This window comes from Empidonax traillii, unplaced genomic scaffold (genome assembly GCF_003031625.1).
Source record: "Empidonax traillii isolate 1590-97213 ecotype Southwest subspecies unplaced genomic scaffold, ASM303162v1 scaffold239:size738852, whole genome shotgun sequence".
In the NCBI taxonomy this organism is placed as follows: Eukaryota; Metazoa; Chordata; class Aves; order Passeriformes; family Tyrannidae; genus Empidonax; species Empidonax traillii.
In genome coordinates, this window is record NW_020955432.1 from 140,724 (window position 1) to 154,755 (window position 14,032).

The following is a 14,032-nucleotide window of genomic DNA, read 5'->3' on the forward strand; positions in this document are numbered from 1 at the left end:
TCCCGCTCTGCTCTGCTCTGGGGCAGCCTCATCGCAAGTCCTGGGGGCAGTTTGGGCACCTCACCTCATGAAGGACATCAGAGGGCTCGAGTGCGTCCAGAGGAGGGGTCCAGGATAGGAAAAGGGTTTGAGGGCAGGACTTAGGAGGAGCAGCTGAGGCCCCTTGGCCCATTGAGCTCAGAGAAGAGAAGCTGAGGGGCGACCCCATGAAAGTCTGCACCTTCCTCACAGGGGGCAACGCAGGCAGGGGCTGATCTCCTCTCTCTGGGGACCAGTGATGGGAGACAAGGAGATGGAATGAAGGTGCACCACTGGAAGCTCAGATGGGACATTAGGGAAAGGTTCCTTGCTCAGAGAGTGGTCAGTCCCTGGAACAGGCTCCCCAGGGAAGCAGTCACAGCGAGGAGCAGGGCTTGATACTGGATTCAATGGTCCTTATGCATCCCTTCCAGCTTGAGATATGCTATTTGTGATTCTATGAACTTTTGTTTACTTAAATTTAGCTCTTCCTAATGCTTTTCTTATTTGACTTATTCTGACATGGATTATTCAACTCTGCTATGCCTTTAATCCCGCTAGACCCAATGTGTGCAAAGTGCAGCAGGGCTGTGCTGCTCCAGGATTTGTCTGGTCAGGATTCATTCCCACACATTCTGCTATTTATACGATAGCAGCATCCAGGTGTGCTAGTGCCTGTCACTCCTGTCCTCAGCCACAGGCATGTCCCAAGCCCATTTCACCCAAAAGCCTGATACAGACCTCATAAAACATGAAGCAATAGGACATTGCTGCTTTTATTCTCAGTGGGCAGGTCATTGCAATCCTTTGCCTCAGTTTCATGCTTTCCAGGGGGATGTAGTGTATGGAGAACAAAACAATTCTGGTCTGGGCTGTCACACACACACATGTGACACCTAAATTGTGGCAAATGGTGGATTACACTTTCAGTCACAGTTTTAATTGTCAGCAAATAGACCCAGATGGGGTAAGTGGAGAGGCTCTCTCAGTAGTTTTCTTGTGTCTCCTCAGTTACGGTCAGCTTTTACTCTGTGCTTGTACCAGAGTTGAGCAAAACAGGAGATACTGTTGGACCCCACCATTCCCCGCCAGATTAATTGTACAGCATCCCGGTTGCTCCACTGTGATCATGACCTGCTGTGTTATTTTCCTCTTGGGTTGATGCTGAGCAGAATCAGGAACACAAGCGCTGTGCAGGGAAAACATTTGGCACTGTACCCAATTCAAAGGGAAGCATTGCTTTCACCCAGCAGCTTGCCTGAGGGCAGCTGTGCGCTGTGGTCACACCAAGCAGGTGAGTTGTGATCTATTTACCACCTGCTGACTTAACAGCACTAACTTCTTATTCACATGTACAAGATAATCCTGTTCCAGGAGCTGCACACATTAGTAAAAAGTTACATAACCAAAAGTTACACACCAAAAAAGTTATATAAGTCATTCCCCCTACAACTCCATCCACATGACAGCACAGGCTGCATCTTCCAGTCACTTCCAATCCTGGTGTCACCTGCAGATCTTTCCCGCTGCTATTTTCAGTATTTTGGACTGAAATCACTGTACTCAGTTCTTACCCAAAGGTAAAGTACTGGAGCAAGACTTAAGCTTTTGATTTAAAAATGAGTAAAAATAGTTTTGTAGATACTTTAGACAACCCTGCAGAACTCATTTTCTGTGAATAAGAGGATATTGCCCTTGAGTCAGAGAATCACACAGAATCAAGCCCAAAATTTGATTAGGAGTATAAGCCATTGTGAAGTACATCCCGAATCATGCATGACCTGTAGACATCTTCCTATGGTCAGCACTTTTTCAGCGGTACAGATCATACCAGCTGCTGTGATCCATTCCTTCTCGTACAGGAACACAGCTATGTGCATCCAACTTAGCCCTGGTAGTGACAGACATTGCTAAAAGGGTGGAAGTTCAGGAGCCACTTCAGCTTTTTTTATTGCCATTTTTAAATTGGATTATGGAACAGCTGAAATTTTCCCTCTGGCATCTACACACACATTTATCAAAATAATAATGTGTGAAAAAGCCATGAGAGTTAAGATCCTTTCCACCCAACCATAAAAGAAAAGGGAGAAAAGGGCTGATCACGATGTGACAGATTAGGACCCCAAGGACACAGTTAAAATTCCTGAACTCCTGCCACTATTCAAAGCAATGTGTGTTAGTTTTAGTTAGCTTTTTGGTTTGTTAGCTTTGCTCCTCACCTTTCAAAGTACCATGTTCCTGTTCACTTAAAACAGACCTTACAAAGTGCCAAGGACACAGCAAAGAGCTGCTGATGGTGTAGCAGCAACTCTATCTTCAACCACAACTTAATGATGCATCTTTAACTGTCATTGTATCTGCACCATCTTTCAAGAACATTCCAAACAGCAGCTCAGCCTAATTGTTGGGATTCCCTGAGCCAAGTTTCTACTTTCCCAGCTTTTGCTCTTTGATGGTATGAAATTGCTTTGTGGATGTTACAGTGCCAACCTGAACTAGACTCAAGCAGGAATTGGAAATAGTTAAAGTTATCCCATGTGTGAATAATAAATCAAAGAATCATGTTTTAAATGCCCATCCCCATTGCTCATCCAAGGGCAGTTACAATCTGGGTTAGGGACAGAGTAATCTCCCAATTGCAAATGAACTCTAACCCCACAAAATTTAGAGGTAGAAATGTTAGAGTAGGAAAAAGCAGTGTCACCTATTCCAGCCCCTCAGCTCTACTCCAAGCATGATACTGCAAGGTGAGACCTAAGTGTTCATCAAAGAAATTGTGCTCTTCCTTACAGCTAAGACAAGACACTGTTCCATGCTTTTCGTGATGTAGAATCAAATAAAAAGTGAATCAGAGGTTGTGGATGGTCCCTTCCCAGAAGTGTCCAAAGTCAGGTTCGATGGGGATTGAAGATGGACCTGGTCCAGCTGAAGATGTCCCTGCCCATAGCAGGGAGTGGAATGAGATGATCTTTAAGATACTTCCAACGCAAACCAGTTTGTGATTCTCACATTAAAGGATGGAACTTCGTTTATGTCAAAAACCAAAATACAAGAAGAGGTGCTTTTTCGAATACCGGAAAAGGCTAGGACCAGACTAGACTGCAATTACTGCCCCAGTTTCTAAGTTTGGGGGGTTTTTTGGTTTTCTTGGGTTTTTTTGTTGTTTTTGTTTAACAGTAGTGTTGTTTTCTCCTTCATGATTTGCTGTAAGACACTAAGGTTTTGTCAGTCTCGTCCCCCATATTTGATGAGAAGGCATGTCTCTCTTTTGTCTTGTTAAGGACAAACTTAAAATTGATGCAAAAAATTAAAAGAAAAAAAATTTTTCTTCAGCCCAGTACTGAAGCACATCCCAAAAAGCCAGCTTCAAGATCAGGTTAAAAACTGAGCTATGAGTAACTCCAGATGGTTTTGTCCTTGACTACTGCTACTACTGCAGACAAAGCAAAAGGCAGCCAGCATATAAGTTTGCTAGTCTTTTACCCTTCTATGAAATTTATCAAAATCCACTTTTAAAACACCCAGAACTGTGCTGGGAATAATCACACTTGTGCTCACAAACACATATCAGCCCCAAAGTGTTCCACTCCTACAAAAAACTGTGCTGACAGCGTTGGAATGCTGAGGGTGTTTGGGTTTTGCTGACAAATTTTTTACAGAGTTTTGACAAGCCTTGCACTTAACTGTGCTGGCTCAGGATATGGCGCTACCAAAATCCTACTGGCTTTCCAGAGGAAACACATCCAAAAGGACACAAGTCCTGCCAAGAAATCCCTGCTTCTCTTTTGCACAGCCAAGGGAGACAGGGAATGTAGCTCCAGCAACAGAAGAAGAAATACTGATATTTAAAGGAGTTTCAGGCAAGCTGGTCAAATCCAATCCAGTACCTCCCTGCAATTCATGCATTAAGACTTCAATCAAACACGACCACTGTCGCAGCAATCTCATTTCAGAAAGCTGAGTGTAGTTGGTAAGAGCCATCGTTCTGCAGTGCTGACCAAGGCTGGGGTGCCCACAGCCACTCCAAGGCCAAGACATCCTCAGAGGCCTGCACTGGGGATCAGTTTTAGAAACAAAGGTTTACTTGTACATGCATGCGCAAAAAAAGTAATTGTCAACATCTTGTTACCACAGAGATACTGGAAATACACACATGTACCTTTTAATCTGCTGAGCTCTGAGCTCAGTCCTCCTTTTGAGTGTGTTTTACTAGACAGTTTTCCATGAAGCTCTGTTTTACCAAGAGGAGCAGTTCTCCTTCAAGTTTGACCTACTCCAGCGTAAGCAAAACCAAGGTAGCTTAATATCTGTGTTAAGTTTAAGGGAGGCAAATACTTCCTCAAGTGTGACTTAGGTTGCAAGTCTGCATTAAACTTATTCTCACAGTAAGAATTCTATAGGAAGCCTCTAGTACTCCCCTCCTGTTTGAAATCCAAAGCCAGACGTACCACCTGCAGCAACCAAGACTGCAAAACAATTTTTCTAGTCATTAAGCTAAAAATGTACCTCATTCACTAAAACAGCTTCAACTTAAGACAAAATTTTCTTATAACAAATTAACCTCAGAGTCATGCAGGCAACACTGCAGTACCAAGTATCAGAAGTGTTGGTTTAGCTATGCCAGAATTATCTGTCAGACTCCATGGCTGTATTATCCTAGGGAAGCTCAGTCTGCCAGTTCAAGTCCAGTTGCTTTTTCCACACTTGGGATAAAAACAGCTCGGAGAAGTGTATGCCATGTAAAAGCAACAGTCACCTGACCTTATGGCAACACCAGGCATGGATTCACTTCAGGTTCCAGGAATGTGAACGCACTCCTCCATTCTGGCACCTAGTGTGGACACTCACCTGCTACAAAGTCCAGCTTTCTAGGGATGGTCAGAAAAAGGCAAGAAACTGAGTTTGAAGGTAATTGTTTATATCGTCAAGCAATGCCAGGAGAGAGAAATGGGCATCAAGTCACACTTCACATGTGCCCCACCCGTGACCCAAATCCTCTGGGCAGATATATGAATTGGAACCAGAGATGCAGCTGTCACACCCAGCCACATCTGCACAAAAGACCAGGTGACAAACGGGGACAGAAGGAGCTTGTGTTGGTCTCAAGCACAAGGCCAAGGGCATTTCAAGAGCTACCAAGTCTCCCACTAACTAGTTTCTTCAAAAAGCAGGATAAATAGGGACTTCCCCAGCATGAGGCAGAACAAGAATCCCATTACACTGCAATGAACACAAGAGTTTGAGTCACCAATTTAATTTTATACAAGTCAAACTACATGTTGTATAAAGAGTACAAGGCAGTTCTAATGCTTGCTACTGCATCTTACAAAAATCAATATAGTTATAAAGGGGAATTTTTGGGATGAGTCCTATTCCACAATTTAAGTGAATTGGCAACTGTGGTTTAGCAAAGCCTTTGTTAAAACTAGAACTCTAGCTCCAAGAGATTACATTTCCAATAAAGTTCAGACCTACACACAAGAGGATTATAGTTCTAGTCTGAAGCAAAACGTTAACATAAGTGAGTAAAAGGGGTGGGAAGACAGATTTCTTTACTTGGGTTTCATATCCAGTAGAGATTTAGAGGCTGACAAACCATACAACACACTAGTGACTTGGACCATAGCCAAGTGACACCTCTGTGTCTGACAACAATGACACTTGATGTTCAAGCAAAAAACACCAGAAAGCTTTAATTCTTTCAAGTCTGAAATGAAGGAGTTTTCAGCAATACTGTAGGATACAGGTTCCAGAGTACCTTTATTACCTTTAATACAGTCACAGTACGGGGGATAATCTTCTTTTGGCAAGTGAAGGTATTGTACCTTATCCCCCGTAAATCCTCCAACTTGAGTTTACTGCTGGTCTAAAATCTTCCTAGTACTATTACTGGTTTATATAATTTGCAGCCTGCTTCCAAAATTACAATAAACCAGAGAATTGTGTGACCTGCCCAGCAAGGCAACTCTGCCTTTGGCAGCACTCTGAAACCTATCAAGCTAATGACACCCATAGCTCTAATGTAATGAAAAAAAATAGGAAAAAAGGATACTTTCAAAAGAGCCCAGATTTTTGCCTGTTTATATTCAGTTTATTTTTAATATAAAAACCACTTTGCATTTAAGAGTACTCAAGTTACTCCTGCAGAATTGCTATAAAATCAAAATTTTAGCTGAATTTCTACAAAAGGGGGACTTTCCCTGCTTTGTACCACCATCTCATCTCGTATTGCCACATCTGGGATACAAATGAAACCTTTATGCCTCATGACTTAATTCTTAGGCCATTCAATCCTGCAGGAGAAAAAACCAGCTTCTGAAGTACTAACGTAACACTAATGGCCTGACAGGTAGGAAAATGTTCCACAACAATGTGCAAGATGAGAGTTCTAATCCTAATCCCTTGAACTAGATCTTGTTCGTGAGCGAGACTTTGAATGGGACCTGGAGCGGGACCTGGACGCAGCTCTTTTGGGTGGTGACTCAGAACGAGCCTTGGCAGATGGCTGCTGCTGCGGAGAATTGGAACGAGACCTGCTCCTCGACCTGGACTTAGACTTAGCATCTCCTTTACCATTTTCTTTGGGAGATCGAGACCTGGACCTGGATCTGGACCGAGACTTCTCAGACTTCTCCTTGGATCTGCTGTGAGACCGTGAACCCCTGTCAGACTTAGGTTTCGATTTGCTCTTTGATCTGGACTTCCTGCTTTTGGATCTGGAACGTGAGCGGTCTTTGCTTCGTGACCTGGATTTAGATCTTTTAAAAAGAGACAGTTTATTCTGTGTGACCTGTAGTGTACTTACAGTGCCTGTAAATATCTGTCAGTGAGCAGCAGTCCCTGTACTGACAGTGTTTAACACACCGGCACTTACCGCGAACGGCTTTTGGAGACGCTACGGGACCTACTGCGGCTGCTCCGACTTCTCCGACTTCTGCTTCTAGACCGTCTCCTGGATCGTGATCTGCAAACATTTGAAATTTAATTCACCCCCTTTTTCTTTGCCTCATGTGTCCTGCATCATCTAGAAGAGTCATAGTGTGGCCTGGGATGCAAGGGACCTCAAGGATCACCTGGTTTCAACCCCTAGCTATGGGCAGGGACCCCTTCCACCAAGACCAGATGCTAAAGCACCATCCAGCACTTCCAGGGATGGGGCAGCCACAGCTTCTCTTGGATAACTGTGCCAGTGCCTCACCACCCTCTCAGGAAAGAATCTCTTCATACATGCATCTGATGCATTATGCTATCTGGTGGCATAACCTAACAGAGAAAAGCTGCTACAGAACTTCTCAAGAGCAAGGATGGCCAAACCAGTACACACTATTAACCCACCCAGACTCAGTGTACCATCAGTGAATCACATCCGAGGCTTCACATGTGAAAAAAACCTGCTCAAACCTGGTTTTGCTGTACTGCATAAAATAATTCCTTCTACATTCTCAAGTTCCATCCTATTCCTAGACTATCAGCTGAAGGTGACTACTGCAGGTAGGGTACCTATCCCCATTCTGAGTGTCTTGATCGAGTGACTGACATGTTTCGAGAGTTACCTTGACCTGCTGCCAGAGTAGGATCGCCTATGGCTTGAGCGTGGCTTGTCTTCCACCAGCCTGATCTTCCTGCCGTTTATCTCTGTGCCATCCAGTTTATCCAGGGCACGCTTCATGTCCGAGTACGACCGGAATTCAATCACTCCTTCATTTGTACGCTCTTTGTGAGCATCTGCATAGGTCACCTCCCCAGCCTGCCTCATGAAATCCTTGGAGGAGGAGAGGAACAGTTACAGAACACACCATAGGCTGGGGCTCTGCAAGCAGCACTCAGTGTGTGCAAACATCCACATACAAACACTTTCCAATTACTTCTAATTCAATATCAGTATCAACATTGTTATTAAAGGAAGCTATTGCTTTCTGCTTGTCACAACAGGTTCCACAATAGAACATCAATACATACTTTCAAATCCTGCCAACTACAGCGACTGGAAAGGTTTTCAACAATCAGTCTGAACTCTGTACGAACGGGTGGTCCATATTTATCTCGTCCTGATTGTCTGCGACTGCTATATCCGCCACCACCCCCACCTTGATTGTACAAAGAAACAAAGTTAGATCGTCCCTTAGCATGAAGAAAGCTCAATGTTCTGAAAAAGTTAGTTTAACAGTCATATTTACTGGAGTAGGACTTTATTTCTCTAAGCCTCCAATAAACTTTGCAATTTTGCCATAATCTACATTAATGGCAAATCAAACAGACTAAAATCCTACAAGTCTGTGCTCCTAAGATCTGTAAGAGAGTGACTGCTCCTTATTAGATTCACCTTGCTAAGTTTTATTTTACAGAACATTGTAAAATATAAAACTTAACTGATTACATGCATTTCTACATTTTACAAAAACGTTTACTAGTTACACTAAGTACTTACATCACAGTATGAGGTTTTTGGTGGTGGTTTGGCCACAAAACACGCAAGGTAACAGTCACCTAGTTCAGTTTAACCAGTTTTGTCTAACCCTTGGAATCCTCACCATCACCCTGCGTCTAATGGCAAAAGGCTGCTGTCGTCATGGCTTCCGGTAAGGTCAGCCAAAGGGTCATAGGGCAAGGGTCACACAATGTATGGAAAAGCCATGGCCAGGAAAGGCAGTCATCTTAGCCTCAGTGGACACAGCCTCAGCCCCACTGGTCACTTTTAAATTGAAACATCAAGGACTTGTTAAAAAGTTTGAATTGAACATGCAACAATTTTAAAACAACATACATTTGATTTTTTTTTTTAGAAAGACAGAACCCTCCCCCCCCCAACACCACGCTTCCAGAGACCACTAAAAAAGCAACCTTAGTACTTTTAATTACAGTACTAGGCCGGTTAAACTCTACAGAGCTCACTCAAGAAGCTTACACGTGAGCTGTGCATTGAAATATTTACTGTACCCACCCCTTAGCACAACAGATTCCTGCTCCAAAACCTCCCCCCCGTCCCTCCCATATACCCAACTGAAACATTCGCATGAAAGTTCACAGCTGAGTGATTCTCCCCCAATTACGCAACTATATTTATACATTAACATTACTGATGCAACATCGCAGTCACATCTAAACGCTCTCAATACTGGAGCCTCCAAATCAACAGACCAAACCCCTTCTAAAAGGCCACGATTTCGCGGCCAGAAGTGTTATGGGATACCAAAGCGCATCGCTGGTGCCGGAAAAACTCTGCAGTCCTTGCGGTGCGCCGGGTACCACCCGCTAGCGACCCCTCTAGCCCCGGGGCTTGGTCCCAGCCGAGCCTCCCTCGCCCCCGGCCCTGCCCCTGCCCGCCGCCGCCCCTCGCACCCGCGGGGAGGGACGGGCCCGGACTCACTGCGGCTGCTGTAGCTGTAGCCGTCCCTGTCGCGACGGGGGCCGCGGGCGTGTTCCACGATCACCCGCTCCCCGCACAGATCCTTCCCATTCAGCTCGTACACGGCATCGTCGGCGTCGCGGGAGTCCTCGAACTCCACGAAGCCGTAGCTGGGGACAGGAGAAGGGCCCGGTCAGGCGGAGAACAGTGAGACGGGCCGGGTCGGTGCCGCGGCCCCCCCGCTCCCCTCCCGCCGCCATCTTGCGCCGGCGCCACGCGGCAGCGGCCGCGACATGGACGGGCTCGGCCCGGGCTCGCGGGGGGGCCGGACGGACGGTGCTCACCCGTTTTTGAGGTCGACCTCGAGCAGGCGGCCGTAGCCGCTGAAGAAGCGCTGGATGTCCTTCTCCCGGACATGGTAACTCAGGCGGCCGATGTAGACGCGCGGCATATTCGCGGCGGGGTGGGAAGGGAAGGAGAGGAGGGGAAGGAGAGGAATAGGAAGGAGAGAGAGAGAGAGAGAGAGAGAGAGAGAGAGAGAAAAGGAGGGAGGGAGGGAGGGAGCGAGCGAGCGCTGGAGGCGCGAGGGGCGAAGGCGCAGCAGAGCCGCTCCCTCGCCGTGCCGGCGCTCCACAATGGCGCTCGCCGCCCGCCGCCGATTTTACCCGGGGGGGCGGGGCCTGCGGTGACGCCACCGCGCTGCTGTGCGCGGGCGGCAGGCGGGGGAAACGCGCGTGCGCGCCCTCGCGCGCCAGTGGTGCGGCCGTTGAGCGCTGCACGCGCACGCGCGCGCGGGGAGGCGGGCGGGTGGGGTCCCGCGGGCGCGCGAGACTCGCGGGCGAATTTGCGCATGCGCGGGCCGTGCCCGCCCGCTCCCCTCGGGAAGAGCGGGAGGGCAATTCTGACAAAGACTTGAAATGTAAAATAATCCATTTGTTTAAGTAATTTGTGTCTACTCTGAGATAACTGCAGATTGGCGTGTCCGATCCCAAAGCTTCTCTTCCCACTACAGCTGTATTCTGTTGTTTTCCATCCCTGTTCTCCCCAAAGGGTAACAGTTCCCTGACTCAAACCCCCTTCATGTGGACATCCACCTGGACTTGTCTGTGCTGGCACCTACCGAACCGCATGTAAGACTCACTGGAAACAACCCACTTAGTCATTCTTGCTAAACCATCCTGTGCCCGGTGAAAACTCTGTAAACCCAGACCGAAGTTTAAGGAGGAAAGCTCAGCCTGTTCTTCAGGGCTTTCCTGCAAGTGGATGCTCTTCAGGATCAGAGCCTTAAGGAACTGCCTTTCTCCAGTGATCTGCCCTTCAATGTTTTCCTTGCAGCCCATAAAAGCTGCTCTCCCATAGTCGATCATGCTCATTTCAACATCTATGCCTCTTAAGGAGTTCTTTTCCCTATTCCAACAAGGAAAAATAAATTCTTCATGGCAAGATTGTCTCCATTCAGTCTCTAAGCTCTCAGCCCACAGCTGATGTTTTACATCACTGCCTTTTCTGGGGAGAACATCCCTGGAAGTGGATGACAACCAGCCTGCTCAGCTCAGGGCCATACAGAGCAGGAGTGAGCACAAGGCCTCTCTGGTGGAACATCTCAGAGCTCTTTGCACGTGGCAACAAAGTGAGATTTGCTGAGGCCACGTGGAAAGGGACAGAGGATTTATATTAGCATCTTACCATTTGCTTTTGTTTTCCTGTTTCCATCCTTGAGGAGGAATAAAGTATCTTCAAGGTGCCTCTTCACTGAATGCCATATACCCCTCAAGTGCCCGCTCAAGTCATTTGCAAATTTTTTCTTCTCACACCTTTTTCACTGTTCATCCCCCCTAGTCAGTGGTGTGTTTTTCGCATTGTTTCTTCTTTCTCTATCCTGACACCTTGGGGTGCTTGGTGGCTGGGCTAGGACCAGCTTGGGGCCCAGAAGGAGAAGGCCATTTAGGGACTTCTCTGACCAGCCTTGGCTGTAAGTAAAATATCCTCAGCCCTGTGCTGTCTTATGCCTTCTCTTATGGTGGTGGAAACCCTGGAAGGCAAGAACTGGCTGCAAAACAGTGACACAGCTACCAGAGATGAACCTCACCTCTCACATAGTCCAGGAGAGCTGGTAGAGGTTGCTCAAAGCAGATGCAGATAAGATCAAATTATCTTCTCCATCCTTCCAGATCAGTGATCCCAGGCCCTTTCCCCGGCCTCTTTCTGTTGTGTCATATTAATTTTACACCCTTGACTTGGAAGTCCTGTTCCTGGTACACATGAGCACATGTGGCAGAAGGTTCAGCCTTTGAATCAATAGCTTTCCTCACACCCAAAGGGACATCTGTCCCTGACCCCTGGGACTCAAGATGAACCCCTGGGACCCAGGATAAGCCCCTCCAATGCATTAGTTTTTTGGCTTAATCTGCCACATCAACTGGAGCTTTTTCCCTCTTAAGAGTAAAAGGCTCTGATCTCTCATTACAAATATTTGAATCTGTAATTAATCATAATCTCTGACATATGAAGCAGAGCTCTGGTAATCTTCTACTAACTTCTATTAGTCCAATAAAAGTATCCCATGTAATTTGTCTCTCTTCTTGAGGGCTAATCCCTCCTGAAGGACTTTGGCAACATATTAACAACAGTATCCTGCAGTCCTCTGAAGAATCCTCAGGGTTCTCTTTTAAGAAAAACAAGGACTGGTTTGATGAAAACAATCAAGACATCCAGGAATTGGTGACAAAGAAGAGAACTGCTCACCAAGCACACCTTGCTCAGCCATCTTGCTGTGTAAGAAAAGCAGCCTTTTGTCTTGCATGCAGTCAGCTCCAACAGAAACTTTGAGACATCCGGAACAAGTGGTGGATCAATATAGCAAAAAGATTCAATTATGTGCAGATGGGTTATTACAGAAGATTCTATGAGGCCTTGAAAGCAGTGTACGGACCTACACACCAGGTTCAAAGCCCTTTACTCAGCGCAGATAGTCAAATGCTTCTCACAGATAAAACTTCCATTCTGAATTGATGGTCTGAACATTTTCAGACTCTCTTCAGTACCAGCCGTGTAGTTCAAGGCTCAGCAATTCAGTACATTACACAACAACTGGTGAAAAATGAATTGGATATTGTCCCCACTATGGGAGAAACTCTTAAGGTCGTACAGCAGGTGAAAACTGGCAAGGCAGCTGGGGTTGATGGAATTCCACTTGAAGTTTGGAAGCATGGAGGCCAAGTTGGTGGTGCATTGTTGGGAACGAGACGAACTACCATCAGACCTTTGTGACACAGTCATCATCACTCAGTATAAGAAGAAAGGAGATAAATCAGACTGTTCAAATTACAAAGGTATTACTTTGTTCTCTATAGCTTTTGCAAGAATACTTCTAAGAGATTAATACCTGCTATCTCAGAAGACCTTCTACCTGAAAGGCACTGTGGTTTTAGAGCTAATAGGAGCACCACATACACGGTATTTGTTCTCAGACAACTGCAAGAGAAGTGTAGGGAACAGAATAAAGGACTCTATGTAACTTCTGTTGATTTCACCAAAGCTTTTGATACTGTGAGCAGAAAAGGTTTGTGGCAGATTTTGTAATGATTAGGATGTCCCCCCAAGTTCCTCAAAATGATCATTTTGCTTCATGAGGATCAGCGTGGCCAAGTCAGATACAGCAATGCACTTTCTCAGCCCTTTCTAATAACCAGTGGTGTGAAACAAGGCTGCGTTCTTACACTAACTTTATTCACAATCTTCTTCAGCATGATGCTCCAAAGGGCCACTGCAGACTTTGATGAAGAAAACCATATCTACATGTTGTAGATACCGTATCTACATGAGCAAGTTAATACAGGATATCTGTTATGTAATGGCCGTGGTGTACACTGGGAGTTAAAGTCCTGATGGAAGCCTGTGAGAGGATGACCAATTATGGGTGTCCCAGAAAGAAGCTTTGAAGTGATTGGACAGGACTGTGCTTACTCCCCTCATGTTTTGTAACCGCACCTTTTTTGGATATAGGAACTTGTTCAGTTTTAATAAAGTCACTCTCCATTTTAACCATTCCAGGAGGGCTGTGTTTTTATTCACTGCCACATCTACATTCGATATCGTACCGATGGGAGCCTATTCAACCTAAGGCGACTGAAGGCCCATACTAAGACTTTAAATCATCTTGTCCATGAGCTGCTTTTTGCGGACGATGCTGCCCTCATCATCCACACAGAAGCAGCTCTGTAGCGTGTAACATCCTGCTTTGCAGAGGCTGCTGAGCTTTTTGGGCTGGAAGTCAGCTTGAAGAAGTTTTCTACCAACCCACACCTCAGGAAGTCTTTCATCATCCCCATATCATCATTGGCAAATCAGAGCTCAAGTCAGTCCGGCAGTTTAATTAGTTGGGAAGCATCATCTCAGACGGTAAAATTGACAAAGAGATAGACAACAGGTTGGCAAAGGCATAGAGAGCTTTCGGAAAACTCCATAAAACAGTTTGGTGTAATAAACACCTGAAGAAAAGTACAGAGATCAGTGTTTACAGAGCCATTGTACTGTCTACTCTTTTATATGGGTCTGAATCGTGGGTCAGTTACCAGCACCACTTGCGTCTCTTAGAACGCTTCCATCAGCGCTGCCTCCGTACAATCCTCAACATCCACTGGACTGACTATGTGACCAACACATCTG

At 45.9% G+C, this 14,032-nt stretch overlaps 1 protein-coding gene across 1 annotated transcript; it reads right to left on the bottom strand.

Moving 5' to 3' along the window:
- Nucleotides 1–5,256: 5,256 nt before the first annotated feature.
- On the bottom strand, nt 5,257–9,992 carry SRSF6 (serine and arginine rich splicing factor 6). Its single transcript, XM_027888479.1, has 6 exons — nt 9,709–9,992; nt 9,386–9,534; nt 7,978–8,105; nt 7,572–7,780; nt 6,893–6,982; nt 5,257–6,776 (listed from the first exon to the last, which is right to left on the bottom strand). Exons 1-6 carry the CDS (start codon nt 9,813–9,815, stop codon nt 6,413–6,415), a joined length of 1,047 nt encoding a protein of 348 aa, XP_027744280.1. The 5' UTR covers nt 9,816–9,992; the 3' UTR covers nt 5,257–6,412.
- Between the last annotated feature and the right edge of the window lie 4,040 nt (nt 9,993–14,032).

Bases quoted from the DNA above. Each gene is read 5' to 3' on its own strand.
- SRSF6 (XM_027888479.1), bottom strand. From the start codon at position 9,815: ATGCCGCGCGTCTACATCGGCCGCCTGAGTTACCATGTCCGGGAGAAG. The intron at 9,535-9,708 runs GTGAGCACCGTC...TCCTGTCCCCAG, and splicing joins GAGGTCGACCTCAAAAACGG to CTACGGCTTCGTGGAGTTCG. The intron at 6,777-6,892 runs GTAAGTGCCGGT...TCTTTTTAAAAG, and splicing joins GTCTCCAAAAGCCGTTCGCG to ATCTAAATCCAGGTCACGAA.